Source organism: Salmo trutta, chromosome 33 (assembly GCF_901001165.1).
Source record: "Salmo trutta chromosome 33, fSalTru1.1, whole genome shotgun sequence".
In the NCBI taxonomy this organism is placed as follows: domain Eukaryota; kingdom Metazoa; phylum Chordata; class Actinopteri; order Salmoniformes; family Salmonidae; genus Salmo; species Salmo trutta.
Genome location: NC_042989.1, coordinates 30815909 through 30841695, shown reverse-complemented (window position 1 = coordinate 30841695; position 25787 = coordinate 30815909). Strand labels below are relative to the sequence as shown.

The window sequence follows — 25787 nt, the reverse complement described above, 5'->3', positions numbered from 1 at the left end:
CTCTCCTCACCACCACCTCTCTCTCCTCTCTCCTCCCCACCACCACCGTCTCTCCTCCTCCTCCCCACCACCACCACCACCGTCTCTCTCCTCCCCACCACCACCACCACCGTCTCTCTCCTCCCCACCACCACCTCTCTCCTCCCCACCACCTCTCTCCTCCCCACCACCACCACCACCTCTCTCTCCTCCTCCTCACCACCACTCTCTCCTCCTCCTCCCCACCACCACCACTCTCTCCTCCTCCTCCCCACCACCACCACCTCTCTCCTCCCCACCACCACCGTCTCTCTCCTCCTCCTCACCACCACCTCTCTCTCTCTCCTCCTCCCCACCACCACCACCTCTCTCCTCCTCCTCACCACCACCGTCTCTCTCCTCCTCCTCCTCCCCACCACCACCACCGTCTCTCTCCTCCTCCCCACCACCACCGTCTCTCTCCTCCTCCCCACCACCACCACCACCACCGTCTCTCTCCTCCTCCCCACCACCACCACCACCGTCTCTCTCCTCCTCCCCACCACCACCACCGTCTCTCTCCCTTCCCTTTTCATTCCATATTGAGGAAAAACATTTCTGAAGGTGGCAAATAAATATCTAGTGCCATGGAGAGGGAAAGTAGTGTTGGAATGAATCCAGGCAGAGCAGCACTCTGACAGTTTCTCACCAGAACTAGGGCCATACAGGAATAAGAAAGTTTAGCGTGACTATGACTATAGATAGTGGACAGTTACTCCATATAGACGGGTTGGTTGTTTAGCAACAAGAGCAATGAATGCGCAACTATGGGCCAAAATCAAAGTGGCTTAGATTGTAGACAACATGTAAACTATATTTCGTCTCCAATGTTTATTGAAAACATGAATACATTCGCACAATGAGCACTTGTCTCAAATACAACTAACGATGCATGTCAGCTAGACAATTGAGCCATATTAGCATAGACATGACATCAGTCAAAACAAGATACGGTTTCAAGATAAAACTTGATGAAATTAGCCACCTACGATTCCCCACATGGCAGCTTCTGTCATTGTATCTATCGCTGCTAGCCATCACAACAGGCTTCTGCTCCATTGAAGCATTGTTTTCATGATGTTATCAGCTAACCCGTCTTTATCCGCAGCCCTGAGATCTCTGTACCATGTTATGTCTCCATCTCTGAGGACTGACTGACTCTGTGGGCTCTCAGACACTGTCAGACACATCATCATCATCACCACCGACAGACTGTGCACTTTCAAGGGCGTGATGAACCAACATGTTCCCGAAGGTGAGATGACAGTGTATTAGTGTGTTACCAACACAACAGCAGGGGGTACCTCTGAAACTATCATGGGGACTGTCAATTTATCCAAGGTGTACTGCCATTGGATAGCACCAACTACCATATATACTGTAGTATATATATACTGTAGTATGTAGTATGGTCAGGTCACATGGGCATTTAAGAAGGCTGGTAGTCCCATAGAAAGATGGAGTACATTTTTACCTCCTGTGGTGGTTATCACTAATAATACACAGGCCTGTTCATATGATAGTGTTGGCTTCTCTGGTATTTTGTCAACATGTCAGCCAGGAGAGGTGCAGGACAAAGGAAGGCCCGAAGGGCTGAATCTTGATAAAGTCCAACTAGGGATAAAGAACACTGATGTCTGATATAGCCCCATGATGAATGCATGATAAACACACAGCTAGAGGTGTGTTCTGGAGGACGGGATTCAAAAAGGGCCTTTTTCTCCCTTCTATCTACGGACTGGTGGATGATTTGAGGGCAGATAACTAAGTCTAACCATGCTGTACTCAAGGACACGTCTACTTTGTTTCTGCCTCTAGGCTCCAACTAGCCTACAGCTATCCTCTGTCCCTTCTGCAACACTGGAGATGTACTTCACCTAAGGAACTCCAACTCTCCAGAAAGATATGGGGGGGAAGAGAGGGTATGTGATGGACAAATACATCTACAGTAGGGATGGACGATAGAGGTAAGCATATCGGAATCGGCCAATATTTGCTAAAAATGCCAACATCAGCCGAATGTTTAGTTTAACACCGATGTGCAAAACCGACGTCAAAGCTGACGTGCATACCTATATAACGTAGGTAGATGATGTAATGATGCCACGCGAAATGTAACGCTACACGTGCAACACAGCCTTCCTAACCTAGCCCACAGTGTTGGAGTAGTCAACAAGTCAAGCAGTCATTTGAAAGAGTAAGACATTTTCAGCGAGACAACTCAAAGGCGAAATCCATTAAAAAACGGCAAGATAATGGAATTCATTGCCCTTGACAATCAACCATTCCCCGTCGTGGGTGATGTTGGCTTTCGCCAACTGGTCGAGCACTATTGCACACTACCAAGTAGGCGCTATTTTTCAGATTTTGCCCTACTGGAGTTACACAGTAATAGTGTCACTGCTAAAAAAAAATTAAAAATGTAAACACTGTCACTGCTATTAGCTTCACTGCTGACATTTGGACCAGCGATATCTGCCCCATGAGCATGCTGAGTCTGACAGCACAGTGGGTCAACAAAGATTTCATACTGAAGTCGTATTGCATGTTCATGAATGTGCTGGTTGTCATACCGCTGCTGCCATTTCAATGGCATTTGAGAACATGAACACACTAGCTAGCTCCATTCAAACAATTGACTGGAGAAATAAGCTCATCAACTGCGCCTGCAGCAGACATGAAAGCCTCTCATGGCATTAAAACGCCTGCTCAACAAAGCGAGTCGGTTGCATTCTCTTTACTGTGTCGCCACCATGCTCGATGCTATGTACAAGGACCGCTACTTCAATGCAGACAAGAAACAGGGTTTATGTGAAATGTTACATACACAGCTGGACAAGATGGAAACGGACACAGTGACAGTGCGCACCGAGAAAGAGAGGCAACGGACAGACCGAGCAGAAACTTCACTGCTTGACATGTGATGAAATCCTGGTTGAGAATGAAACAGCACAGCAAGTAAGTGAAAGAAATAGGTTTTGATTGTGTTTTCCTGGTAATGGGGACATATGTGAATCACCCAAACAAATATTTTTGGTCTGTGTAACTTTTATTTTTCTAGGCAAGTCAGTTAAGAATTAATTCTTATTTACAAATGACGGCTTACCCCGGCCAAACTCGGACGACCCTGAGCCAATTGTGCGCAGTCCAATGGGACTCCCAAACACGGCCAGATGTGATACAGCCTAGATTCGAACCAGGGACTGTAATGACGCCTCTTGAACTGAGATGCAGTGCCTTACACCACTGCGTCCATGTGTGTTAACTATTTAACTGTACTAGAATGCTTAAACGTGAACATTTATAGGTATCGTTTATTTTGGCAAGGAAAATATTGGATATCAGTATGTGCCAAAAACTGTCATATCGGTGCATCACTAATCCACAGCAGTAAGATGGTGATGGACAAACATATCTACAGTACACAGCAGCATGGTGGACAAATATCCAAATACACTCAGCAAAAAAACAAACACCCCTTTTTCAGGACCCCGTCTTTCAAAGAATTAAAAAAAATCCAAACAACTTCACAGATCTTCATTGTAAAGGGTTTAAACACTGTTTCCCATGCTTGTTCAATGACCCATAAACAATTAATGAACATGCACCTGTGGAACGGTCGTTAAGACACTAAGCTTACGGACGGTAGGCAATTAAGGTCACAGTTGTGGAAAGTTAGGACACTAGAGGCCTTCATACTGACTGAAAAACACCAAAAGAAAGATGCCCAGGGTCCCTGCTCATCTGCGTGAACGTGCCTTAGGCATGCTGCGAGGACATGCTGCCAGGGCAATAAATTGCAATGTCCGTACTATCAGACACCTAAGACAGCGCTACAGGGAGACAGGACGGACAGCTGATCGTCCTCGCAGTGGCAGACAACGTGTAACACCTGCACAGGATCGGTACATCCGAACATCACACCTGCGGGACAGGTACAGGATGGCAACAACAACTGCCCGAGCTACACCAGGAACACACAATCCCTCCATCAGTGCTCAGACTGTCCGCAATAGGCTGAGAGGGACTGGAGCGAGGGCTTGTAGGCCTGTTGTAAGGCAGGTTCTCACCAGCAACATCGTCGCTGGACCAGACAGGATTGTCAAAAATTGCTCTTCACTGACAAATCCCGGTTTTGTCTCACCAGGGGTGATGGTCAGATTCGCATTTATCGTCGAAGGAATGGGCGTTACACAGAGGCCTGTACTCTGGAGCGGGATCGATTTGGAGGGTCCGTCATGGTCTGGGGTGGTGTGTCACAGCATCATCGGACTGAGCTTGTTGTCATTGCAGATAATCTCAACGCTGTGTGTTACATTGAAGACATCCTCCTCCCTCATGTGGTACCCTTCCTGCAGGCTCATCCTGACAAGACAATGCCACCAGCCATACGGCTCGTTCTGTGCGTGATTTCCTGCAAGACAGGAATGTCAGTATTCTGCCATGGCCAGCGAAGAGCCCGGATCTCAATCCCATTGAGCACGTCTGGGACCTGTAGGACCGGAGGGTAAGGGCTAGGGCCATTCCCCCTCCCAGAAATGTCTGGAAACTTACAGGTGCCTTGGTGGAAGAGTGGGGTAACATCTCACAGCAATAACTGGCAAATCTGGTGCAGTCCATGAGGAGGAGATGCACTGCAGTACTTAATGCAGCTGGTGGCCACACCAGATACGGACTGTTACATTTACGTCATTTAGCAGACGCTCTTCTCCAGAGCGACTTACAAATTGGTAGATTCACCTTATGATACCCAGTGGAACAACCACTTACAATAGTACATCTATATCTTTTTTTTGGGGGGGGGGGGGGGTTAGAAGGATTACTTTATCCTATCCCAGGTATTCCTTAAAGAGTTGGGGTTTCAGGTGTCTACGGAAGGTGGTGATTGACTCCGCTGTCCTGGCGTCGTGAGGGAGCTTGTTCCACCAATGGGGTGCCAGAGCAGCGAACAGTTTTGACTGGGCTGAGCGGGAACTGTGCTTCCGCAGAGGTAGGGGGGACCTGCAGGCCAGAGGTGGATGAACGCAGTGCTCTTGTTTGGGTGTAGGGACTGATCAGAGCCTGAAGGTACGGAGGTGCCGTTCCCCTCACAGCTCCGTAGGCAAGCACCATGGTCTTGTAGCGGATGCGAGCTTCAACTGAAAGCCAGTGGAGTGTGCGGAGAAGCGGGGTGATGTGAGAGAACTTGGGAAGGTTGAACACCAGACGGGCTGCGGCGTTCTGGATGAGTTGTAGGGGTTTAATGGCACAGGCAGGGAGCCCCGCCAACAGGGAGTTGCAGTAATCCAGACGGGAGATGACAAGTGCCTGGATTAGGACCTGCGCCGCTTCCTGTGTAAGGCAGGGTCGTACTCTGCGAATGTTGTATAGCATGAACCTACAGGATCGGGTCACCGCCTTGATGTTAGCGGAGAACGACAGGGTGTTGTCCAGGGTCACGCCGAGGCTCTTAGCACTTTGGGAGGAGGACACAATGGAGTTGTCCACCGTAATGGCGAGATCATGGAATGGGGGGTCCTTCCCCGGGAGGAAGAGCAGCTCCGTCTTGCCGAGGTTCAGTTTGAGGTGGTGATCCGTCATCCACACTGATATGTCTGCCAGACATGCAGAGATGCGATTCGCCACCTGGTTATCAGAAGGGGGAAAGGAGAAGATTAATTGTGTGTCGTCTGCGTAGCAATGATAGGAGAGACCATGTGAGGATATGACAGAGCCAAGTGACTTGGTGTATAGCGAGAATAGGAGAGGGCCTAGAACTGAGCCCTGGGGGACACCAGTGGTGAGAGCACGTGGTGCGGAGACGGATTCTCGCCACGCCACCTGGTAGGAGCGACCTGTCAGGTAGGACGCAATCCAAGAGTGAGCCGCGCCGGAGATACCCAACTCGGAGAGGGTGGAGAGGAGGATCTGATGGTTCACAGTATCTAAGGCAGCAGATAAGTCTAGAAGGATGAGAGCAGAGGAGAGAAAGTTAGCTTTAGCTGTGCGGAGAGCCTCCGTGACACAGAGAAGAGCAGTCTCAGTTGAATGACCAGTCTTGAAACCTGACTGATTTGGATCAAGAAGGTCATTCTGAGAGAGAGATAGCAGGAGAGCTTGCCAAGGACGGCACGTTCAAGAGTTTGAGAGAAAAGAAAGAAGGGATACTGGTCTGTAGTTGTTGACATCAGAGGGATCGAGTGTAGGTTTTTTGAGAAGGGGTGCAACTCTCGCTCTCTTGAAGACGGAAGGGACGTAGCCAGCGGTCAAGGATGAGTTGATGAGCGAGGTGAGTTAAGGGAGAAGGTCTCCCGAAGTGGTCTGTTACTTTTGACCCCCCCCCCCCTTTGTTCAGGGACACATTATTCCATTTCTGTTCGTCACATGTCTGTGGAACTTGTTCAGTTTACGTCTCGGATGTTGCATCTTATGTTCATACAAATATTTCCACATGTTAAGTTCTGAAAACACACGCAGTTGACAGTGAGAGGATGTTTCTTTTTTTTGCTGAGTTTATATCTACAGTACACAGTAGTATGACGGTGGACAACGATGACACCTACTCATTCAAGTACATTGTATACTAATAGTGAAGACATCAAAACTATGAAATAACACATATGGAATCATGCCGTGACCAAAAGAAAGTGTTATATCAAAATATATTTTACATATTCTTCAAAGTAGCTACCACTCTTGACATTCTCTCTAGCTTCACCTGGAATGCTTTTCCAACAGAATGCTTTGGTAGCCATGCTGGTTAAGTGTGCCTTGAATTCTAAATAAGTCAAGTTTCACCAGCAAAGCATCCCTCCCACCATCACACCTCCTCCTCCATGCTTCACGGTGGGAACCACACATGGGGAGATCATCCTTTCACATACAGTAGTCTGCATCTCAAAGAAACGCAGTTGGAACCAAACATCAACATTTTGGACTCAGACCAAAAGACAGATTTCCACCGGTCTAATGTACATTGCTCATATTTCTTGGCCCAAGCAAGTCTCTTCTTCTTATTGGTGTCCTTTAGTAGTGGTTTATTTGCAGCAATTCGACCATGAAGGCCTGATTCATGCAGTCTCCTCTGAACAGTTATGTGTGTTAATTGAACTCTGTGAAGCATTTATTTGGGCTGCAATTTGAGTCTGGTAACTTTGATGAACTTATCCTCTGCAGCAGCTGTAACGATGGGTCTTCCTTTCCTGTGGCAGTCCTCATGAGAGCCAGTTTCATCATAGCGCTTTATGGTTTTTGCGACTGCACTTGAAGAAAATTTCAAAGTTCTTGAACTTTTCCAGATTGACTGACCTTCATGTATTAAAGTAATGATGGACTGTCATTTCTCTTTGCTTATTTTAGCTGTTCTTGCCATAATATGGACTTGGTACTTTACCAAATATCAAATCAAAGTGTGTCACGTGCGCCGAATACAACAGATGTAGACCTTACAGGCTCTAACCAATAGTGCAAAAAAGGTATTAGGTGAACAATAGGTAGGTTAAGAAATAAAACAACAGTAAAAAGACAGGCTATATACAGTAGCGAGGCTATTAAAGTAGCGAGGCTACATACAGACACCGGTTAGTCAGGCTGATTGAGGTAGTATGTACATGTAGATATGGTTAAAGTGACTATGCATATATGATAAACAGAGAGTAGTAGTAGTGTAAAAAGAGGGGTTGGTGGGTGGTGGGTTACAATGCAAATAGCCCGGTTAGCCAATGTGCGGGAGCACTGGTTGGTCGGCCCAATTGCGAAATTCCACAAATTAACTTCTAAACAAGGCACACCTGTTAATTGAAATGCATTCCAGGTGATTACCTCATGAAGCTTGTTGAGTATGCCAAGAGTGTGTAAAGCTGTCATCAAGGCAAATGGTGGCTATTTGAAGAATCTCAAATATATTGATTTGTTTAACCCTACATGATTCCAAATGTGTTATTTAATAGTTTGTCTTCACTATTATTCTACAATGTAGAAAATAGTACAAATAAAAACTTTGAACTGACTAGGTGTGTCCAAACTTTTGACTGGGACTGTATATCTACAGTACACAGCAGTATGGTGGTGGTGATTGACAAAGATCCAAATAGTACAATGTGGCAAGTTCTTGGTAAGTTCCCTAGGGCGTTGTGTGTCCTCAGAGTCTGAAGCACATCAGAGGAATGGAGTCAGTGTGCGTGCGTCATTCAGAGTCAATATGTCAGACAGAATTGAGTGGTAACAGGACTGTGGGAAGAGAAGGAGTTATAAAGTAAGTCAGTTCATCCCTTCTGGGAGTGTTATAAAGTCCGAAAGCTATGGGCAGAGTTAGAATGCTGGCTGTCAGAAGTTTTAAATGTATGTTTACTTTTAATCCGTCTATCTGCATATCTCAAGACACGGCATGAGGGTGCAGTGAGATACCCAATAATGGGTTGGACAATATTATTTATTTTCGTCACTTATATGAAGAAGCTATTACTTAAATACTAGAAGTCAAATGACACTCCAATGTTAAGAGAATGGAAAAATCTAATACTTTATTATTTAAATATTGGAATAAATCTGTCTAAGTCATATGGAGGCAGAGTCTAACAAGCATTGGAAACAACAGTGGGTGTGGATACCATGGGAACATGTGGATCTGAGCAGGTGGGATGTCATTCATGTTTGTCGAAATGTAAATGTTAAAGTTGTCTGTTCTTTTTGTCAAAGTATGTTTTTGTTTATTGAAAAAAATATAAATATATATAAAACCAAAAAGGAATGGCTTGTCAGTGATTGTCAAACTAAAGTGATAGGAATGAATGCAGTTTATGGTACTACTGTCCTCTACGTATTCTACGTATTCTACATTCTAAAGCCGTGAAGGTATGTTTCACAGATGACTAACAAGACATTACACTAAAAGCAACAACACAAAATTTGATCTGACCACAACAGTATCACCTTACCATCAATATTATGTACCGATGGTGGCAGCTCATGATCAAACATGCGCAGAGCCGCTGCCATGGTGGAATGACGCAGTTAGCGTTTCACACACTTAGCATTTTCCCGTACACACCGAGAGAGAACCCTAAAGGGCACACTGCCAAGGGACGGCCGGTTGTTTATAACGGGCCCAACGGCTTCCTAATTGGATATCAATTGCCTCTGCATCGACCAGTTTGCCTTGGCCCGTAAAGGATGGAGGGAGGCAGAAGAGATGGGTGGAGGGAGGGAGAGACGGATGGACGACAGGGGTGAGGGGGAGGCTCTGAGAGACAGTTGAAGAAAGGTGTGAAGGAGAGAGAGGGAAGAGTGTGAGAAGCAGGAAGGGGTGAGGAAGGGAGAGATGGAGGGAACCAGGGACAAGAGAAAGAATTTGGGAAAGAGAGATGAGGGTGAAAAGATGTGTCAGTAACAGCACTCACCAGCCGAAGCAGAAGAGAGCCAGGTAGAAGCCCAGTAGCGTGGCCACCACATGTCTGATGAAGGGACTGGTCTTACTGGGGTGGAGATACAGACGGAACCAGAAGGCTGTCAACAGGGCAAACAGCTGACACACCACAAAGTTCACCTGGGAGAGGAGACACACAAAAGGAAATAATCAAAACTTTTGTGAGTTTTGTACAAAAAAAAAAAAAAAAAAACCTGCTTCTATTACCAGGTCAGACTGTAAGAACCATCACTAGCCGTGTACCAGGTGAGGCACGCACACACACACGCACACACCTCATCCTCAAACAGACACCGCTGCTGTCCCATGTCATACAGACATTGAACCACGAGACACTTCGTTTCACACAGAATTTTTAAATACTTTATTCCTGACATACTTTTTGAGCACCAGAATGAGCTATGATTATTTATTACTGCAAATGACTGTCCTATCATTTTTAATTGTCATCAGGTGTTTCCTTAAAAGAAATATATCCTCGTTATAGTTATTTAACTAGGCAAGTCCGTTAAGAAGAAATTCATATTTACAATGACGGCCTACAGGGGAACAGTGGGTTAACTGCCTTGGCCAGGGGCAGAAAAACAGATTTTTACCTTGTCTGCTCGGGGATTCGATCCAGCAACTTTTCGTTACTGGCCCAACGCTCTAACCACAAGGCTACCTGCCGCCCCGTCTGGGGGCCATTTGATCAACTGTTCAGCAGTCTTATGGCTTTGGGGTAGAAGCTGTTAAGAAGCCTTTTGGGCCCAGACTTGGCGCTCCGGTACCACTTGTCATGAGGTAGCAGAGATGACAGTCTATGACAAGGGTCAGACACCGCCTGGTATAGAGGTCCTGGATGGCAGGGAGCTCGGCCCCAGTGATGTACTGGGCCGTACGCACTACCTTCTGTAGTGCTTTGCAGTTGGGTCCCAAGCAGTTGCCATACCAAGCGCGGTGATGCAGCCAGTCGAGATGCTCTCAATGGTGCAGCTGAATAAATTTGAGGATCGGAGGGCCCATGACAAATATTTTCAGGCTCCTGAGGGGGAAGAGGCCATGCACTAAGCACGCACATAGGTAACTCATTTTGTACAAAGAAATGTAACATACAAAAACCCTGATTGTATTGAAAAGTGCAACAGCAAACATATTTATATACGGTAGGTGATTAAAACAACCTTTATTGTATTTAAAAGTGGAACTGCAAACAGTTATCCATTACTGCATTCAGCTAACAGATTATTAACTATGTAAGGCAACATGGACTATGAACTGATACCTGGATAATGAAATAAATGTTTAGTCTCCTCTCACAACTCATTTATTTATTTGATCTCACTAACAAATCAACTTGCTTTTAGGGTAAGGGTTTAGGGGTAGGGACATCCCAAAAATACTGTAAGCAACAAAAAATACTGATGTTGCTCCAGCTCTGATGCACTTGTCCTGGCATTTGATGTGCTTTTGGCTTTGGTGTTTTAGGTTGCAAGACCCAAATAAGTCTTCCTGCTGCTTTTACTCCACACGTTGGACAGTACATTGGGATGCTGGATGTGCTCCTCCTTAGCCACTAATTCGCTAAAGCAACCCCTCTTGAAACGCGTAGATATGATTTATTTTCTTTGAGGTGGATCGGTAGCAGCATCTCCGACATTGTCATCGTCTTCTGGTTGATCGTTTTTTTGTTAAAGAAAGCTTGAATTCCAGTGCATTTCATTGTTGTTCTTACTAGCTAGCTTGCTATCGAATGCCATTACTTACTAGCTAGCTTGCTATCGAATGCCATTACTTACTAGCTAGCATGCTATCGAATGCCATTACTTACTAGCTAGCTTGCTATCGAATGCCATTACTTACTAGCTAGCTTGCTATCGAATGCCATTACTTACTAGCTAGCTTGCTATCGAATGCCATTACTTACTAGCTAGCTTGCTATCGAATGCCATTACTTACTAGCTAGCTTGCTATCGAATGCCATTACTTACTAGCTAGCTTGCTATCGAATGCCATTACTTACTAGCTAGCTTGCTATCGAATGCCATTACTTACTAGCTAGCTTGCTATCGAATGCCATTACTTACTAGCTAGCTTGCTATCGAATGCCATTACTTAGCTCAGGAAAAAAAATAAAAAAAGACGGCACAGTTCTGAGGGAAAGTTTGCGTGAAAAGGGATTGTTGTGCCGGTTGTGTGCCCCGCGCATGATTAATTTAATTAGCTACATTTAAACATTTCTAGCGTTATGATTGGTTTGTTAACAATTATGAGCCTGTGTTTGAGCAGTGAAAAGAAATGTGTTGCTGCAAAATATCGTTACCCATTGAGTTTATTGGATAATTGTTTTGTTGCACGGTGCTCCCAAAATGAAAGTAGTGGAGACAGACAGCTGCACTGAGTAGATGTGTACATATGTATAGATTCCATTTTGATAACTGTTACAGGTGTTAATCGGATTCATCCTTGATTCCTTGTTTTTATTTTGACTTTAATTATTTGTTTGACATTTTAATGCATTGTTAGGAGCTAGTAACATAAGCATTTCGCTGTGCCCGCTATAACATCTGCTAAATTGTGTATGCGACCAATAAACTTTTATTTGATTTACCATCCTAAATAAATCAGATTTTTTAACTGGAAGAGAGCAGTGCCTTTGTCTCTGTCGCTTCTGGAAAGAGACACTATTACAGCACCGTGGCAGCTGGCACTACTACACAGGAGAATACGCTGTTGATAGAACCCAAGCTCTTTGATAAGGCTGTTTGCATGATAACTGGATAAAGCAAGCATAGAGGACACATGTTTTGTTCTTTGTGGAAACTGTTTGGTTTCCTCCTGCTTATTCTATGTTAACAAAGCCTGACATAAAAGCTACCAACATCAATGATCAACTCAACTTAAGACTGGTGACGCTTTGTCTCACACACACTATAGCCTATCTTATCAATTGTAGTAGGCACAATTATTTCAGAAGCCGGCATGCTGCTAAAGTCAACAGTAGGACATCAACTATCGGTTCCACCCAGTCTATCACCTTTGCCTTTCCGTGCATCATGGCACCCTGGAGACAATAACAGTGTGCACAGTGACTGTGGTCACACCCAGGGCTGTGGCGGTCATGACATTTTGGCAGCTGGTGATTGTCAAGCAAATAACTGCCGGTCTCACAGTAATTGACCTTAGTTAACGTAAACACATTTAACATCTCCTGGCTTCCATGCATAGCCTACAAGCCACTGATGCATACCTTTGGAACATCTACATTTTAAAAAGTCTAATAAATCCATGAAATATAGCCTACACCTTCACAATAAATCAATTTGTAGACAGGTCTAAAGAAACATGATTTGAAGAAAATGTAGTCTATTTCAGAAGAACAGAATAGCATACTCTGAGTTGTCCTTATGTTAGGCCCTGATCTGGCTATGCCATATTGCTGTGGGCTACACTAGTTCATTTAGCAGACAAGATTTTGGGATTATTTTATAGTATGAAGAATACAATTGAACATAGCGGAATAAAATCTCCAAACATTTGAGGGCGTGCACACATGCGGATATTCTGTGTTGAGCAGTTAACAAAAGAAACAGGTACTCCTATAGGCTTCATTTTGAGTTATTCATGTAACTTTAGTTGTGATACAAATGTTGGGCTATATGTTTAGATTTATAATACATTCTAAGGCTGCATCATGCAACTCTAATGAGGACTTGAAAAAGAATCGCATGAAAGGCATGAGTTTTGTTTTTTGTGCAGGCTGTACACAGTTAATCAGTCTCTCATTAACAATTTGAAAAGCACTTGATAATGCCTCGAATTTCCAGGCGGCATCCTTTTGTGTGGCCGTAATACCCCCTAAAAAAATCCATGCCTGTTGCGGCCAGTGGCCGTTGTACCCTTGGGAATTATAATAATTATATTCATCCCTTCTCCCGGCTGCTTGATCCGAAGCACTTCTCACTCAAATGGCTCTCATCACGTGACTGGGTCTCTCACACAGGCTACAAGTGAAGACAGACACATCTGGGACGCAACTGTGCACGTCCTTATCCAATTCCAAGGCGCATATTGTAGATATTGGAAGAGTAGGCCTAACGAACAGCAAAAGCACTAGCCTATGTCAATCTACTATCCACCATAGAACAAAAGTTGACCTATTCTATTGTGTGTGAGAAATAAATATCCCACACAGTCTGGGACAGTTGTGGGCTGAGATAGATCCCAAATTAATACCACCACTAGCATCAAATAACCTTTTTTACTCAATGCGGCTGACGCAACAGATCAGAACGTTTAGCTTAAATTGTTGATAGCCTAATAGTTTATTTCTTCACATTATAAGCACATTAGTGGGAAAACACCATTCTCAAGTGACCGCAAATGCGAATATACATGTAATGCTTTTAATATAAAAAGGTGCATTTATGTAATTTTTTCCCCCCAAACTTGGAAAAACTCACGTCCTGTTTATGTACGCCAGTTAGGCTCTACACCCGTTGTAAAGCAGATTAATGTGCTTCATTTTAAGAAGTTATTTGGCCACTTTAGTTGTGATACAAACCTTCTAGGCCTATGGGCTAGGCTACATGAGGTGTACGACTATGATTAGAAAAATCACGCGTTTCTCGCCTTAGCTGGGCATCAATCAAGTGATAGGATTAAATCTAGAATAGTCCGATGGGTGACAATATTAGCCTATCTTCACATTTACTAAATAATGCGGGAATTTTTTTGGATTTACAATGGACAATTATCATACACCTGTCTCAATACAGGGGCAGCGGGAAAAATACATGTCATCTACGCACTTAAATAGGAGGATGCTTTTCCTGTGGTTATTAAGCATGCCAGCCAGGTAGGCTATATTCCTGTTGTAAACAGATAAGCAATGTGCTTCATTTTAGCAAAGTTGATAGATAAATAAATACATAAATAAATAAATAAATAAATAAATAAAAAGTAGGCCTAGCCTATAGAAAGCCGATGGGATCCTCTTTTTAATAGAGGCCATCACTGTTTTCTCAAGCAATTGCATACCCTATAGAAATGTTTCATTAGATTTGCGAATACATTTGCATTGATGTCAGAGTGATTAGAGGGACAATAGAGTGCTGAGTACCAGGCAGTTAGCATGTATGACCATCAGCAGCATCAGAACTTGGAGAAGCCTAATTACCGTGACTAAATGTGCACGTGGAATTTGACTGCCATCATGACCCCCGGTGTGGCGGTAATATGGTCACCATAACAGCTCTAGTCACACATCCAATCTACAATGACAAATACTAGTTATATTGTGAGTACCACACCCTTTCTATTCCTAATGGTATTTCACTGTACCATTCTCCCTCCCTCCCACATACAGTAGAGTATACCAAAGGGCTGCTATAGTGTAGTACAATCAATCACTCAGAGAAAAACCCACTAGGACTCTGACTAAGCTATTTAAGCTAATGTGGTGGGTGAGGATTGTGTGTGCACGTTTGTGAATGCATGCGTTTATCTTTGCCTCATCCTTTGGTTCCTCTCATCCTCCACAGTGGTCCCATAGTGAATCTCATTCATTACGGGAGCAGATTAACACGCGCCTCCATTTGGAAGGCAAGGCTAAAATTACATTTGGAACGCTTTTCAGATTGACTTCAGCTCAGGTCTGCACTTTCCCATCATCACCTGCTCCCAGGAGCCTGAGCCACTACATTTGATTGTTTCTTCCCCACTCGGTAAGTACTGCGTTTCACTGTGTGCACAGAGCTCAGGGGGGATTCTGAAGCAAGACGGAGAGAAAATCGACTGGAAGTGATACAGAGCATCTCCTAGTTCTCTTTTACTAGTACTACTGTAGTCCAGTCCCCAGACTCCATGGCCGGCCGGGCCAGCCAGCCCCCCCCAGACTCCATGGCCGGCCGGGCCAGCCAGCCCCCCCCAGACTCCATGGCCGGCCGGGCCAGCCAGCCCCCCCCAGACTCCATGGCCGGCCGGGCCAGCCAGCCCCCCCCAGACTCCATGGCCGGTCGGGCCAGCCAGCCCCCCCCCCAGACTCCATGGCCGGCCGGCCGGGCCAGCCAGCCCTCCCCCAGACTCCATGGCCGGCCGGACCAGCCAGCCCCCCCCCCAGACTCCATGGCCGGCCGGACCAGCCAGCCCCCCCCCCCCCCCCAGACTCCATGGCCGGCCAGGCCCTAGACTCCTCAGATACTTTCAGAGTAGTGCGAGCCTAATCACGTGTTGTTGCAGTGAAAACTGAGTGTTGGGAGGGCAATATCACCATCATATCATCACATTGCCATAATAACACACCACAATGAACAATGGAGAACATACGTACAGTTCATATAAATAACAAACAATGGCATTCGTCCACATGCTAATCCACCTGCTACACAGGCAGGGAGCAAGGGCACTGGAACCAATGGCCAGTAGATAATAAAAACTAGAATACAGTGAGAGAAGGCCAAGGTTGTTTTATTCGCTAATGTGTCTCTGAGCGCTAGGGCAAAGAAGCTTTTTCCTCGGCATTATCCAGATTGACTGTGGCTGGAGGGGTTGGGTAAGAATAACATTTGAAGTCATATCAAATTTTATTTGTCACATGGGCCAAATACAACAGGTGTAGACCGTACAGTGAAATGCTTACTTACAAGCCTTTAACTGCATTGCTGGTTAAGTAAATAATAAATGTAACAAAATATGTAAGAGTTAAGAATAACAAATAATTAAAGACAGCAGTAAATTACAATAGTGGGGCTATATACAGGGGGTACAGGGTCAATGTGCGGGGGCACCGGTGCCGAGGTAATATGTACATGTAGGTAGAGTTATTAAAGTAACTATGCATAGATAAGTCCTCATTCCTTTAGAATTGATGAGTACGGTGAAATCTGTCTGAAGCTGTGATGAAAAGGTGTGTGTGTGTGTGTCAGGGTTTCCATCAGCCCAAAAAAATAAAAAGACGATATATACAACTGAACCGGTCGATAGGGTAATTTGCATACTTTTGTGGAATTAAATTGGAGAGAGTGCATTTGAGTTAGTCGCCATGCATCTTATTTATCCAACACAACTATTCCACGCGCACAGAACCTATTTAGAGCGGGATTTCTCCTGCAGCCTCTCAGCAGGCCAGGTACTTCTATGCATGCTCAGGCAGTGATGACAATAGCTGACCTCTCTGCAAAGAAAGTGAGGTCCCTGATCTGAGAGAACGCAGTTCGTTAAAACAAGTCGCTCACTATCACTTTAGTCTCTCAGGCCGTTAATACACACAAGAGGTTGACCGATTAATTAGGGCCAATTTCAAGTTCTTAACAAAATCGGTATTTGCCAATTATTATTATTTATTTTTTTACACCTTTATTTAACCAGGCAAGTCAGTTAACAACACATTCTTATTTTCAACGACGGCCTAGGAACGGTGGGTTAACTGCCTTGTTCAGGGGCAGAACGACAGATTTTTACCTTGTCAGCTCGGGGATTCAATCTTGCAACCTTACGGTTAACTAGTCCAACACTCTAACCACCTGCTTTACATGGCACTCCACGAGGAGCCTGCCTGTTATGTGAATGCAGTAAGAAGCCAAGGTAAGTTGCTAGCTAGCATTAATCTGTCTGCTAGCTAGCAATTTAAACAGGTTACTACTCTGGCCCAGAAACTAGAATATGCATATTATTAGTAGATTTGGATAGAAAACACTGAAGTTTCTAAAACCGTTTGAATGGTGTCTGTGAGTATAACAGAACTCATATGGCAGGCAAAAACCTGAGAAAAATCCAAGCAGGAAGTGAAAAGTCTGAGAATTGTAGTTCTTTTGATTCTCTATCGAAGCGCCAGTGTCTGTGGGGTGACGTTGCACTTCCTAAGGCTTCCATTGGCTGTCTAAAGCCTTCAGAAAGTGGTTTGAGCATTTTCCTGTCACTGGGCAGATAATAGGAGCTCAGTTACTGAGTGGTCTGCCTGGCAACAAAGGGATTGGATATGCTCGGTCCCGCGAGCTCGCCCCTTTTTCTTCTTGAATGACTATGCTATTGTCCGGTTGGAATATTATCGCAAGTTTACGTTAAAAATACCATAAAGATTGATTATAAACAGCGTTTGACATGCTTCTAAGTACGGTAATGGAAAATGTTGACTTTGTCTCTCGAAGTGATCTGTACGCACGAACAAAAACTGAGGTATGTGGACATAAATATGGATTATTTGGAACAAAAACATTTCTTGTGGAAGTAGCAGTCCTGGGAGTGCATCCTTTATGCAACCGCTATCTATAATTCTTAAAATAATTGTTATGTACTTCGTCAATGTTTATGATGAGTATTTTTGTAAATTGATGTGCACATCCACCGGACGTTTTGGTGGGAACACATTTTCTGACTATCACGCGCCAATGTAAAATGCTGTTTTTGGACATAAATATGAACTTCATCGAACAAAACATACATGTATTGTGTAACAATGTCCTAGGAGTGTCATCTGATGAAGATCGTCAAAGGTTAGTGCTTCATTTAGCTGTGTTTTGGGTTTTATTGACATGTCCTTGCTTGGAAAATGGCTGTGTGATTATTTTTGTCTATGTACTCTCCTAACATAATCTAATGTTTTGCTTTCGCTGTAAAGCCTTTTTGAAATCGGACAATATGGTTAGATTAACGAGAAGTGTATTTTTAAAATGGTGTAAAATAGTCGTATGTTTGAGAAAGGTGAATTATGACATTTTGTTGTTTTTGAATTTTCCGCCCTGATATTTCAATGGCTGTGTCCCGCAGGTGCTAGCGTCCCACCTAGCCCATAGAAGTTAAACTTATCTTATAAAAACAATCAATCAATCATAATCACTAGTTAAACATGTAATATCAACCATGTGTAGTTATCTAGCCTGTCCTGCATATAAACGATGCGGTGCGCATTCGGGAAAAAGGACTGTCATTGTGCCAACGTGTACCTAACCATAAACATCAATGTCTTTCTTAAAATCAATGCACAAGTATATATTTTTAAACCTGCATATTTAGCTAAAAGAAATCCAGGTTAGCAGGCAATATTAACCAGGTGAAATTGTGTCACTTCTCTTGCGTTCATTGCACGCAGAGTCAGGGTATATGCAACAGTTTGGGCCGCCTGGCTTGATGCGAACTAATTTGCCAGAATGTTAAGTAATTATGACATAACATTGAAGGTTGTGCAATGTAACAGGAATATTTAGACTTAGGGATGCCACCCGTTAGATAAAATACGGAACGGTTCCGTATATCACTGAAAGAAAAAAAGTTTTGTTTGAGATGATAGGTCATTAATATGGTCGAATCCGGAAACTAAGGCTCGTATTTCTGTGTGTTTATTATAATTAAGTCTGATTTGATAGATCAGTCTGACTGAGCGATGGTAGGCAGCAGCAGGCTCGTAAGCATTCATTCTAACAGCACTTTAGTGCGTTTTGCCAGCAGCTCTTTGCAATGCTTCAAGCATTGCGCTGTTTATGACTTCAAACCTATCAACTCCCAAGATTAGGCTGGTGTAACCCATGTGAAATGGCTAGCTAGTTAGCGGGGTGCGCGCTAATAGCGTTTCAAACGTCACTCGCTCTGAGACTTGGAGTAGTTGTTCCCCTTGCTCTGCATGGGTAACGCTGCTTCGAGGGTGGCTGTTGTCGATGTGTCCCTGCTTCGAGTCCAGGTAGGAGCGAGGAGAGGGACGGAAGCTATACTGTTACACTGGCAATACTAAAGTGTCTATAAGAACATCCAATAGTCAAAAGGTATATGAAATACAAAATCGTATAGAGAGAAATAGTCCTATAATAACTACAACCTAAAACTTCTTACCTGGGAATATTGAAGACTCATGTTAAAAGGAACCACCAGCTTTCACACGTTCTCATTCTGAACAAGTAACTTAAACGTTAGCTTTCTTACATGGCACATATTGCACTTTTACTTTCTTCTCCAACACTTTGTTTTTGCATTATTTAAACCAAATTGAACATGTTTCATTATTTATTTGATGCTAAATTGATTTTATTGATGTATTATATTAACCTCTTGACGGTCGCCTAGGATAGGGGGCGCCACAGCGCATTTTGAAAAAAATTGTGCCCATTTTAAACGGCCTACTACTCAAACTCAGAAGCTAGGATATGCATATAATTAATACTTGTGGATAGAAAACACCCTAAAGTTTCTAAAACTGTTTGAATGGTGTCTGAGTATAACAGAACTCATATGGCAGTCAAAACCCAGAGACAGATCGAAACAGGAAGTGGAATTCTGAATTGCGGACTCAACTTCATCACGTTGCCTATTAATCACACCGTGAGCTATGGTTCATTGAGCACTTCCTATTGCTTCCACTAGATGTCCCCAGTCTTTAAAGTGATTTGAGCCTTCTACTGTGAAAACTGACAGAAGGACACGCTGTGGAACGTGGTCACACGGAGAGGGCCATCCCCACTATGACGCCGGCGCCCCTAGCTACCCTCCCCTTTCGAAACGTTTTGAAACACAATGCAATCGTCCCCCTCGAATCTTATTGGAGCTCTAGTTGAACAAGGCCCTAAAGATTTATGTTATACAACGTTTGACATGTTTGAACGAACTTAAATAAGAAAAAAATGCATTTTGTTGAAAGAGTAGCCTCGCGCACGTCGGAACTTTTGGTGCAGCCTTCAGAACGCGCTAACAACAACAAGCTAATGGAACATAAAGGATGACCTTTTTCGAACGAAAATACATTTGTTGTGGACCTGGGATTCCTGGAAGTGCCTAAGGATGAAGATAATCAAAGGTAAGGGATTATTGACAATAGTATACAAGACTAGATTTGATATGCGATTGTTCCAAGATGGCGCTGACCAGTATTGCTAGCCTATTGTTCTGAGTATCGCATCCCCTTTTATCGCAAAGTGTGATTACCCAGTAAAGTTATTTTTAAATCTGGCATTACAGGTGCTTTCAAGAGATATTCATCTATAAATCTTAGAATGACAATAGTACATTTAAAAAAATGTTTTTGAATAGTAATTTAGTAAATTGTAGCGCTGTTTCATCAGATGCATTTGAGGGAAAATAGTTAGTCAACGTTACGCACCGATGTAAAATGCTGTTTTTATATACAAATATGAACTTTATCGAACAAAAGAATGCATGTATTGTGTAACATGATGTCCTAGGTGTGTCATCTGATGAAGATTGTCAAAGGTTAGTGCTGCATTTAGCTGTTTTTTGGTTATTTGTGATGCATGTGGTTGGTCGGAAAATGGCTGTGGCTACTTTTACGATATACTCCTCTAACATAATCTAATGTTTTGCTTTTGCTGTAAAGCCATTTTGAAATCGGACAACGTGGTTCGATTCAGGAGAGGTGCATCTATAAAACGATATAATTTGAAGAAAAAAATTTTGAAAAAAATTAAATTTTGTTATGCTAATGGCGTTAGGATTTTTCGCTGGATATCCGTCCGAGGCCGCACAGGGGTTAAGTTAAAATAAGTGTTCATTCAGTATTGTTGTAATTGTCATTATTACAAATAGAATTTTACTATATATATATATATATATATATATATATATATATATATAAATAAAATATATCCGCTGATTATTTGGTATCGGCTTTTTTTTGGTCCACCAATAAATCGGTATAGGCGTTGAAAAAAATAAAAATAAAATAAAAATAAAATAAAAATCAGTCGACCTCTAATACACACCCTCTCAAACATCACAGACAGTGTGTTCCTTAAATCAGGGCCCTCATTGGGGACTCATCTGGAAAGATGAAGGGGAGGAGATCGGTTAAAGAACATTTTTAAGCCTTGAGACATTGATTGTGTATGTGTGCCATTCAGAGGGTGAACGGGCAAGACAAAATATTTAAGTACCTTTGAACGGGGTGTGGTAGAACAGCAACACTGCTGGGTTTCACTCAACAGTTTCCCGTGTTTTTCAAGAACGGACCACCACCAAGGATATCCAGCCAACTTGACAATTGTGGGAAGCATTGGAGTCAACATGGGCCAGCATCCTTGCGGCGTGTTTCGACACCTTATAGAATCCATGCCAACGAATTGAGTCTTTTTGGAGGGCAAAAGGGGGTGCAACTCAGTATCAAGAAGTTGTTCCTAATGTTTTGTACACTTCCGGTCCGGAGCGAGCAGTCGCATTTCGCTTCGCTCCACAGGTAATATTACACTTCTTTACATTACAACGGTTTGGTTTGTTTGATCTGAACAATTTTTTCTTAGCTATCAAAGATAATTGTGTAGTTTAGAGTAATTAGAGTAATTATCGAGGCCTGCTATTTTTTCGTCCTCCTAACGTAGTCAACACTGCTGCCTGCTAGCTGCTAGCTAGTCAACACCGCTAGCTAGCCAACCGCTACCGACTAGCAGCGCTGTAATTACTAATACATTACAACGGAACGATTTGACTAGTGCAGTGTTAGCTAGCTAGCTACATAGCTGTCTTTGTCATAGCTTGATAATTGTGTAGTTTAGTAATAGCTAGGTTAGCTAGCCAGCTATTTCCGTCCCCCGCGACGCCATTGTTCCATACCCAGCCAACTATTACCGACGAGCAACATTGTAAAAACTAAATACATTACAAAGGAACGTCTTGATTAGTGTTATGTTAGCTAGCTACAAAGTTGCTTTTGTATAATAGCCAACCTCTACCGACTAGCAGCACTGTAGAAACTATTACATTACAACGGAACGACTTGATTAGTGTAGTGTTGTGTTAGCTAGCATTTGTCACTTTAGTCAATAAGATTTTCGCAACGTAACCTTAACTTTCTGAACATTCGAGACGTGTAGTCCACTTGTCATTCCAATCTCCTTTGCATTAGCGTAGCCTCTTCTGTAGCTTGTCAACTATGTGTCTGGCTATCCCTGTTCTCTCCCCTCTGCACAGGCCATACAAACGCTTCACACCGCGTGGCCGCTGCCACTCTAACCTGGTGGTTCCAGCGCGCACGACCCACGTGGAGTTCCAGGACTCCGGCAGCCTCTGGAACTGCCGGTCTGCGGCCAACAAGGCTGAGTTCATCTCAGCCTATGCTACCCTCCAGTCCCTAGACTTCCTGGCGCTGACGGAAACATGGATTACCACAGATAACACTTTTACTCCTACTGCTCTCTCCTCGTCTGCCTACGTGTTCTCGCATACCCCTAGAGCATCAAGCCAGCGGGGTGGTGGCACTGGAATCCTCATCTCTCCCAAGTGGACATTCTCTCTTTCTCCACTGACCCATCTGTCTATCTCCTCATTTGAATTCCATGCTGTCACAGTTACCAGCCCTTTCAAGCTTAACATCCTTATCATTTATCGCCCTCCAGGTTCCCTTGGAGAGTTCATCAATGAGCTTGATGCCTTGATAAGTTCCTTCCCTGAGGATGGCTCACCTCTCACAGTTCTGGGTGACTTTAACCTCCCCACGTCTACCTTTGACTCATTCCTCTCTGCCTCCTTTCCACTCCTCTCCTCCTTTGACCTCACCCTCTCACCTTCCCCCCCTACTCACAAGGCAGGCAATACGCTTGACCTCATCTTTACTAGATGCTGTTCTTCCACTAATCTCATTGCAACTCCCCTCCAAGTCTCCGACCACTACCTTGTATCCTTTTCCCTCTCGCTCTCATCCAACACTTCTCACTCTGCCCCTACTCGGATGGTATTGCGCCGTCCCAACCTTCGCTCTCTCTCCCGCTACTCTCTCCTCTTCCATCCTATCATCTCTTCCCTCTGCTCAAACCTTCTCCAACCTATCTCCTGATTCTGCCTCCTCAAGCCTCCTCTCCTCCCTTTCTGCATCCTTCAATTTTCTCTGTCCCCTATCCTCCAGGCCGGCTCGGTCCTCCACTCCTGCGCCGTGGCTCGACGACTCACTGCGAGCTCACAGAACAGGGCTCCGGGCAGCCGAGCGGAAATGGAGGAAAACTCGCCTCCCTGCGGACCTGGCATCCTTTCACGCCCTCCTCTCTACATTTTCCTCTTCTGTCTCTGCTGCTAAAGCCACTTTCTACCACTCTAAATTCCAAGCATCTGCCTCTAGCCCTAGGAAGCTCTTTGCTACCTTCTCCTCCCTCCTGAATCCTCCTCCCCCTCCCCCCCTCCTCTCTCTCTGCGGATGACTTCGTCAACCATTTTGAAAAGAAGGCTGATGACATCCGATCCTCGTTTGCTAAGCCAAACGACACCGCTGGTCCTGCTCACACTGCCCTACCCTGTGCTTTGACCTCTTTCTCCCCTCTCTCTCCAGATGAAATGTCGCGTCTCGTGACGGCCGGCCGCCCAACAACCTGCCCACTTGACCCTATCCCCTCCTCTCTTCTCCAGACCATTTCCGGAGACCTTCTCCCCTACCTCACCTCGCTCATCAACTCATCCTTGACCGCTGGCTACGTCCCTTCCGTCTTCAAGAGAGCGAGAGTTGCACCCCTTCTGAAAAAACCTACACTCGATCCCTCCGATATCAACAACTACAGACCAGTATCCCTTCTTTCTTTTCTCTCCAAAACTCTTGAACATGCCGTCCTTGGCCAGCTCTCCTGCTATCTCTCTCAGAATGACCTTCTTGATCCTAATCAGTCAGGTTTCAAGACTGGGCATTCAACTGAGACTGCTCTTCTCTGTGTCACGGAGGCTCTCCGCACTGCTAAAGCTAACTCTCTCTCCTCTGCTCTCATCCTTCTAGACCTATCTGCTGCCTTTGATACCGTGAACCATCAGATCCTCCTCTCCACCCTCTCCGAGCTGGGCATCTCCGGCGCGGCCCACGCTTGGATTGCGTCCTACCTGACAGGACGCTCCTACCAGGTGGCGTGGCGAGAATCTGTCTCCGCACCACGTGCTCTCACCACTGGTGTCCCCCAGGGCTCTGTTCTAGGCCCTCTCCGATTCTCACTATACACCAAGTCACTTGGCTCGGTCATATCCTCACATGGTCTCTCCTATCATTGCTACGCAGACGACACACAATTAATCTTCTCCTTTCCCCCTTCTGATAACCAGGTGGCGAATCGCATCTCTGCATGTCTGGCAGACATATCAGTGTGGATGACGGCTCACCACCTCAAGCTGAACCTCGGCAAGACGGAGCTGCTCCTCCTCCCAGGGAAGGACTGCCCGTTCCATGATCTCGCCATCACGGTTGACAACTCCCTTGTGTCCTCCTCCCAGAGTGCTAAGAACCTTGGCGTGACCCTGGACAACACCCTGTAGTTCTCCACTAACATCAAGGCGGTGACCCGATCCTGTAGGTTCATGCTATACAACATTCGCAGAGTACGACCCTGCCTCACACAGGACGCGGCGCAGGTCCTAGTCATCTCCCGTCTGGATTACTGCAACTCGCTGTTGGCTGGGCTCCCTGCCTGTGCCATTAAACCCCTACAACTCATCCAGAACGCCGCAGCCCGTCTGGTGTTCAACCTTCCCAAGTTCTCTCACATCACCCCGCTCCTCCGCTCTCTCCACTGGCTTCCAGTTGAAGCTCGCATCCGCTACAAGTCCATGCTGCTTGCCTACGGAGCTGTGAGGGGAACGGCACCTCCGTACCTTCAGGCTCTGATCAGGCCTTACACCCAAACAAGGGCACTGCGTTCATCCACCTCTGGCCTGCTCGCCTCCCTACCTCTGAGGAAGCACAGCTCCCGCTCAGCCCAGTCAAAACTGTTCGCTGCTCTGGCACCCCAATGGTGGAACAATCTCCCTCACGACGCCAGGACAGCGGAGTCAATCACCACCTTCCGGAGACACCTGAAACCCCACCTCTTTAAGGAATACCTGGGATAGGATAAAGTAATCCTTCTACCCCCCCCCCCCGAAAGATTTAGATGCACTATTGTAAAGTGGTTGTTCCACTGGATATCTTAAGGTGAATGCACCAATTTGTAAGTCGCTGTGGATAAGAGCGTCTGCTAAATGACTTAAATGTAAATGTAATGTAATGTAATGTAATGTATGCATGCATGCATGCATGTATGCATGTATGCATGTATGCATGTATACACTGCTCAAAAAAATAAAGGGAACACTTAAACAACACAATGTAACTCCAAGTCAATCACACTTCTGTGAAATCAAACTGTCCACTTTTGACTTGTTTTAAGGACATTACATCAAAGTTGGATCAGCCTGTAGTGTCGTTTTCCACTTTCATTTTGAGTGTGACTCCAAATCCAGACCTCCACGGGTTGATAAATTGGATTTCCATTGATTATTTTTGTGCGATTTTGTTGTCAGCACATTCAACTATGTAAAGAAAAAAGTATTGTCCTTAAAACAAGTAAAAATGAGGCTCAGTAGTGTGTGTGGCCTCCACGTGCCTGTATGACCTCCCTACAACGCCTGGGCATGCTCCTGATGAGGTGGCGGATGGTCTCCTGAGGGATCT

At 44.7% G+C, this 25787-nt stretch overlaps 1 protein-coding gene across 1 annotated transcript in view; it reads right to left on the bottom strand.

Moving 5' to 3' along the window:
* The window catches only part of LOC115172829 (membrane-bound O-acyltransferase domain-containing protein 2), a 97148-nt gene that overhangs the window by 31492 nt on the left and 39869 nt on the right, over nt 1–25787 (bottom strand). Inside the window, exon 2 of the mRNA XM_029730618.1 lies at nt 9396–9541. Coding sequence (XP_029586478.1) covers nt 9396–9541 — 146 coding nt within the window. The remainder of the gene's footprint in view (nt 1–9395; nt 9542–25787) is intronic.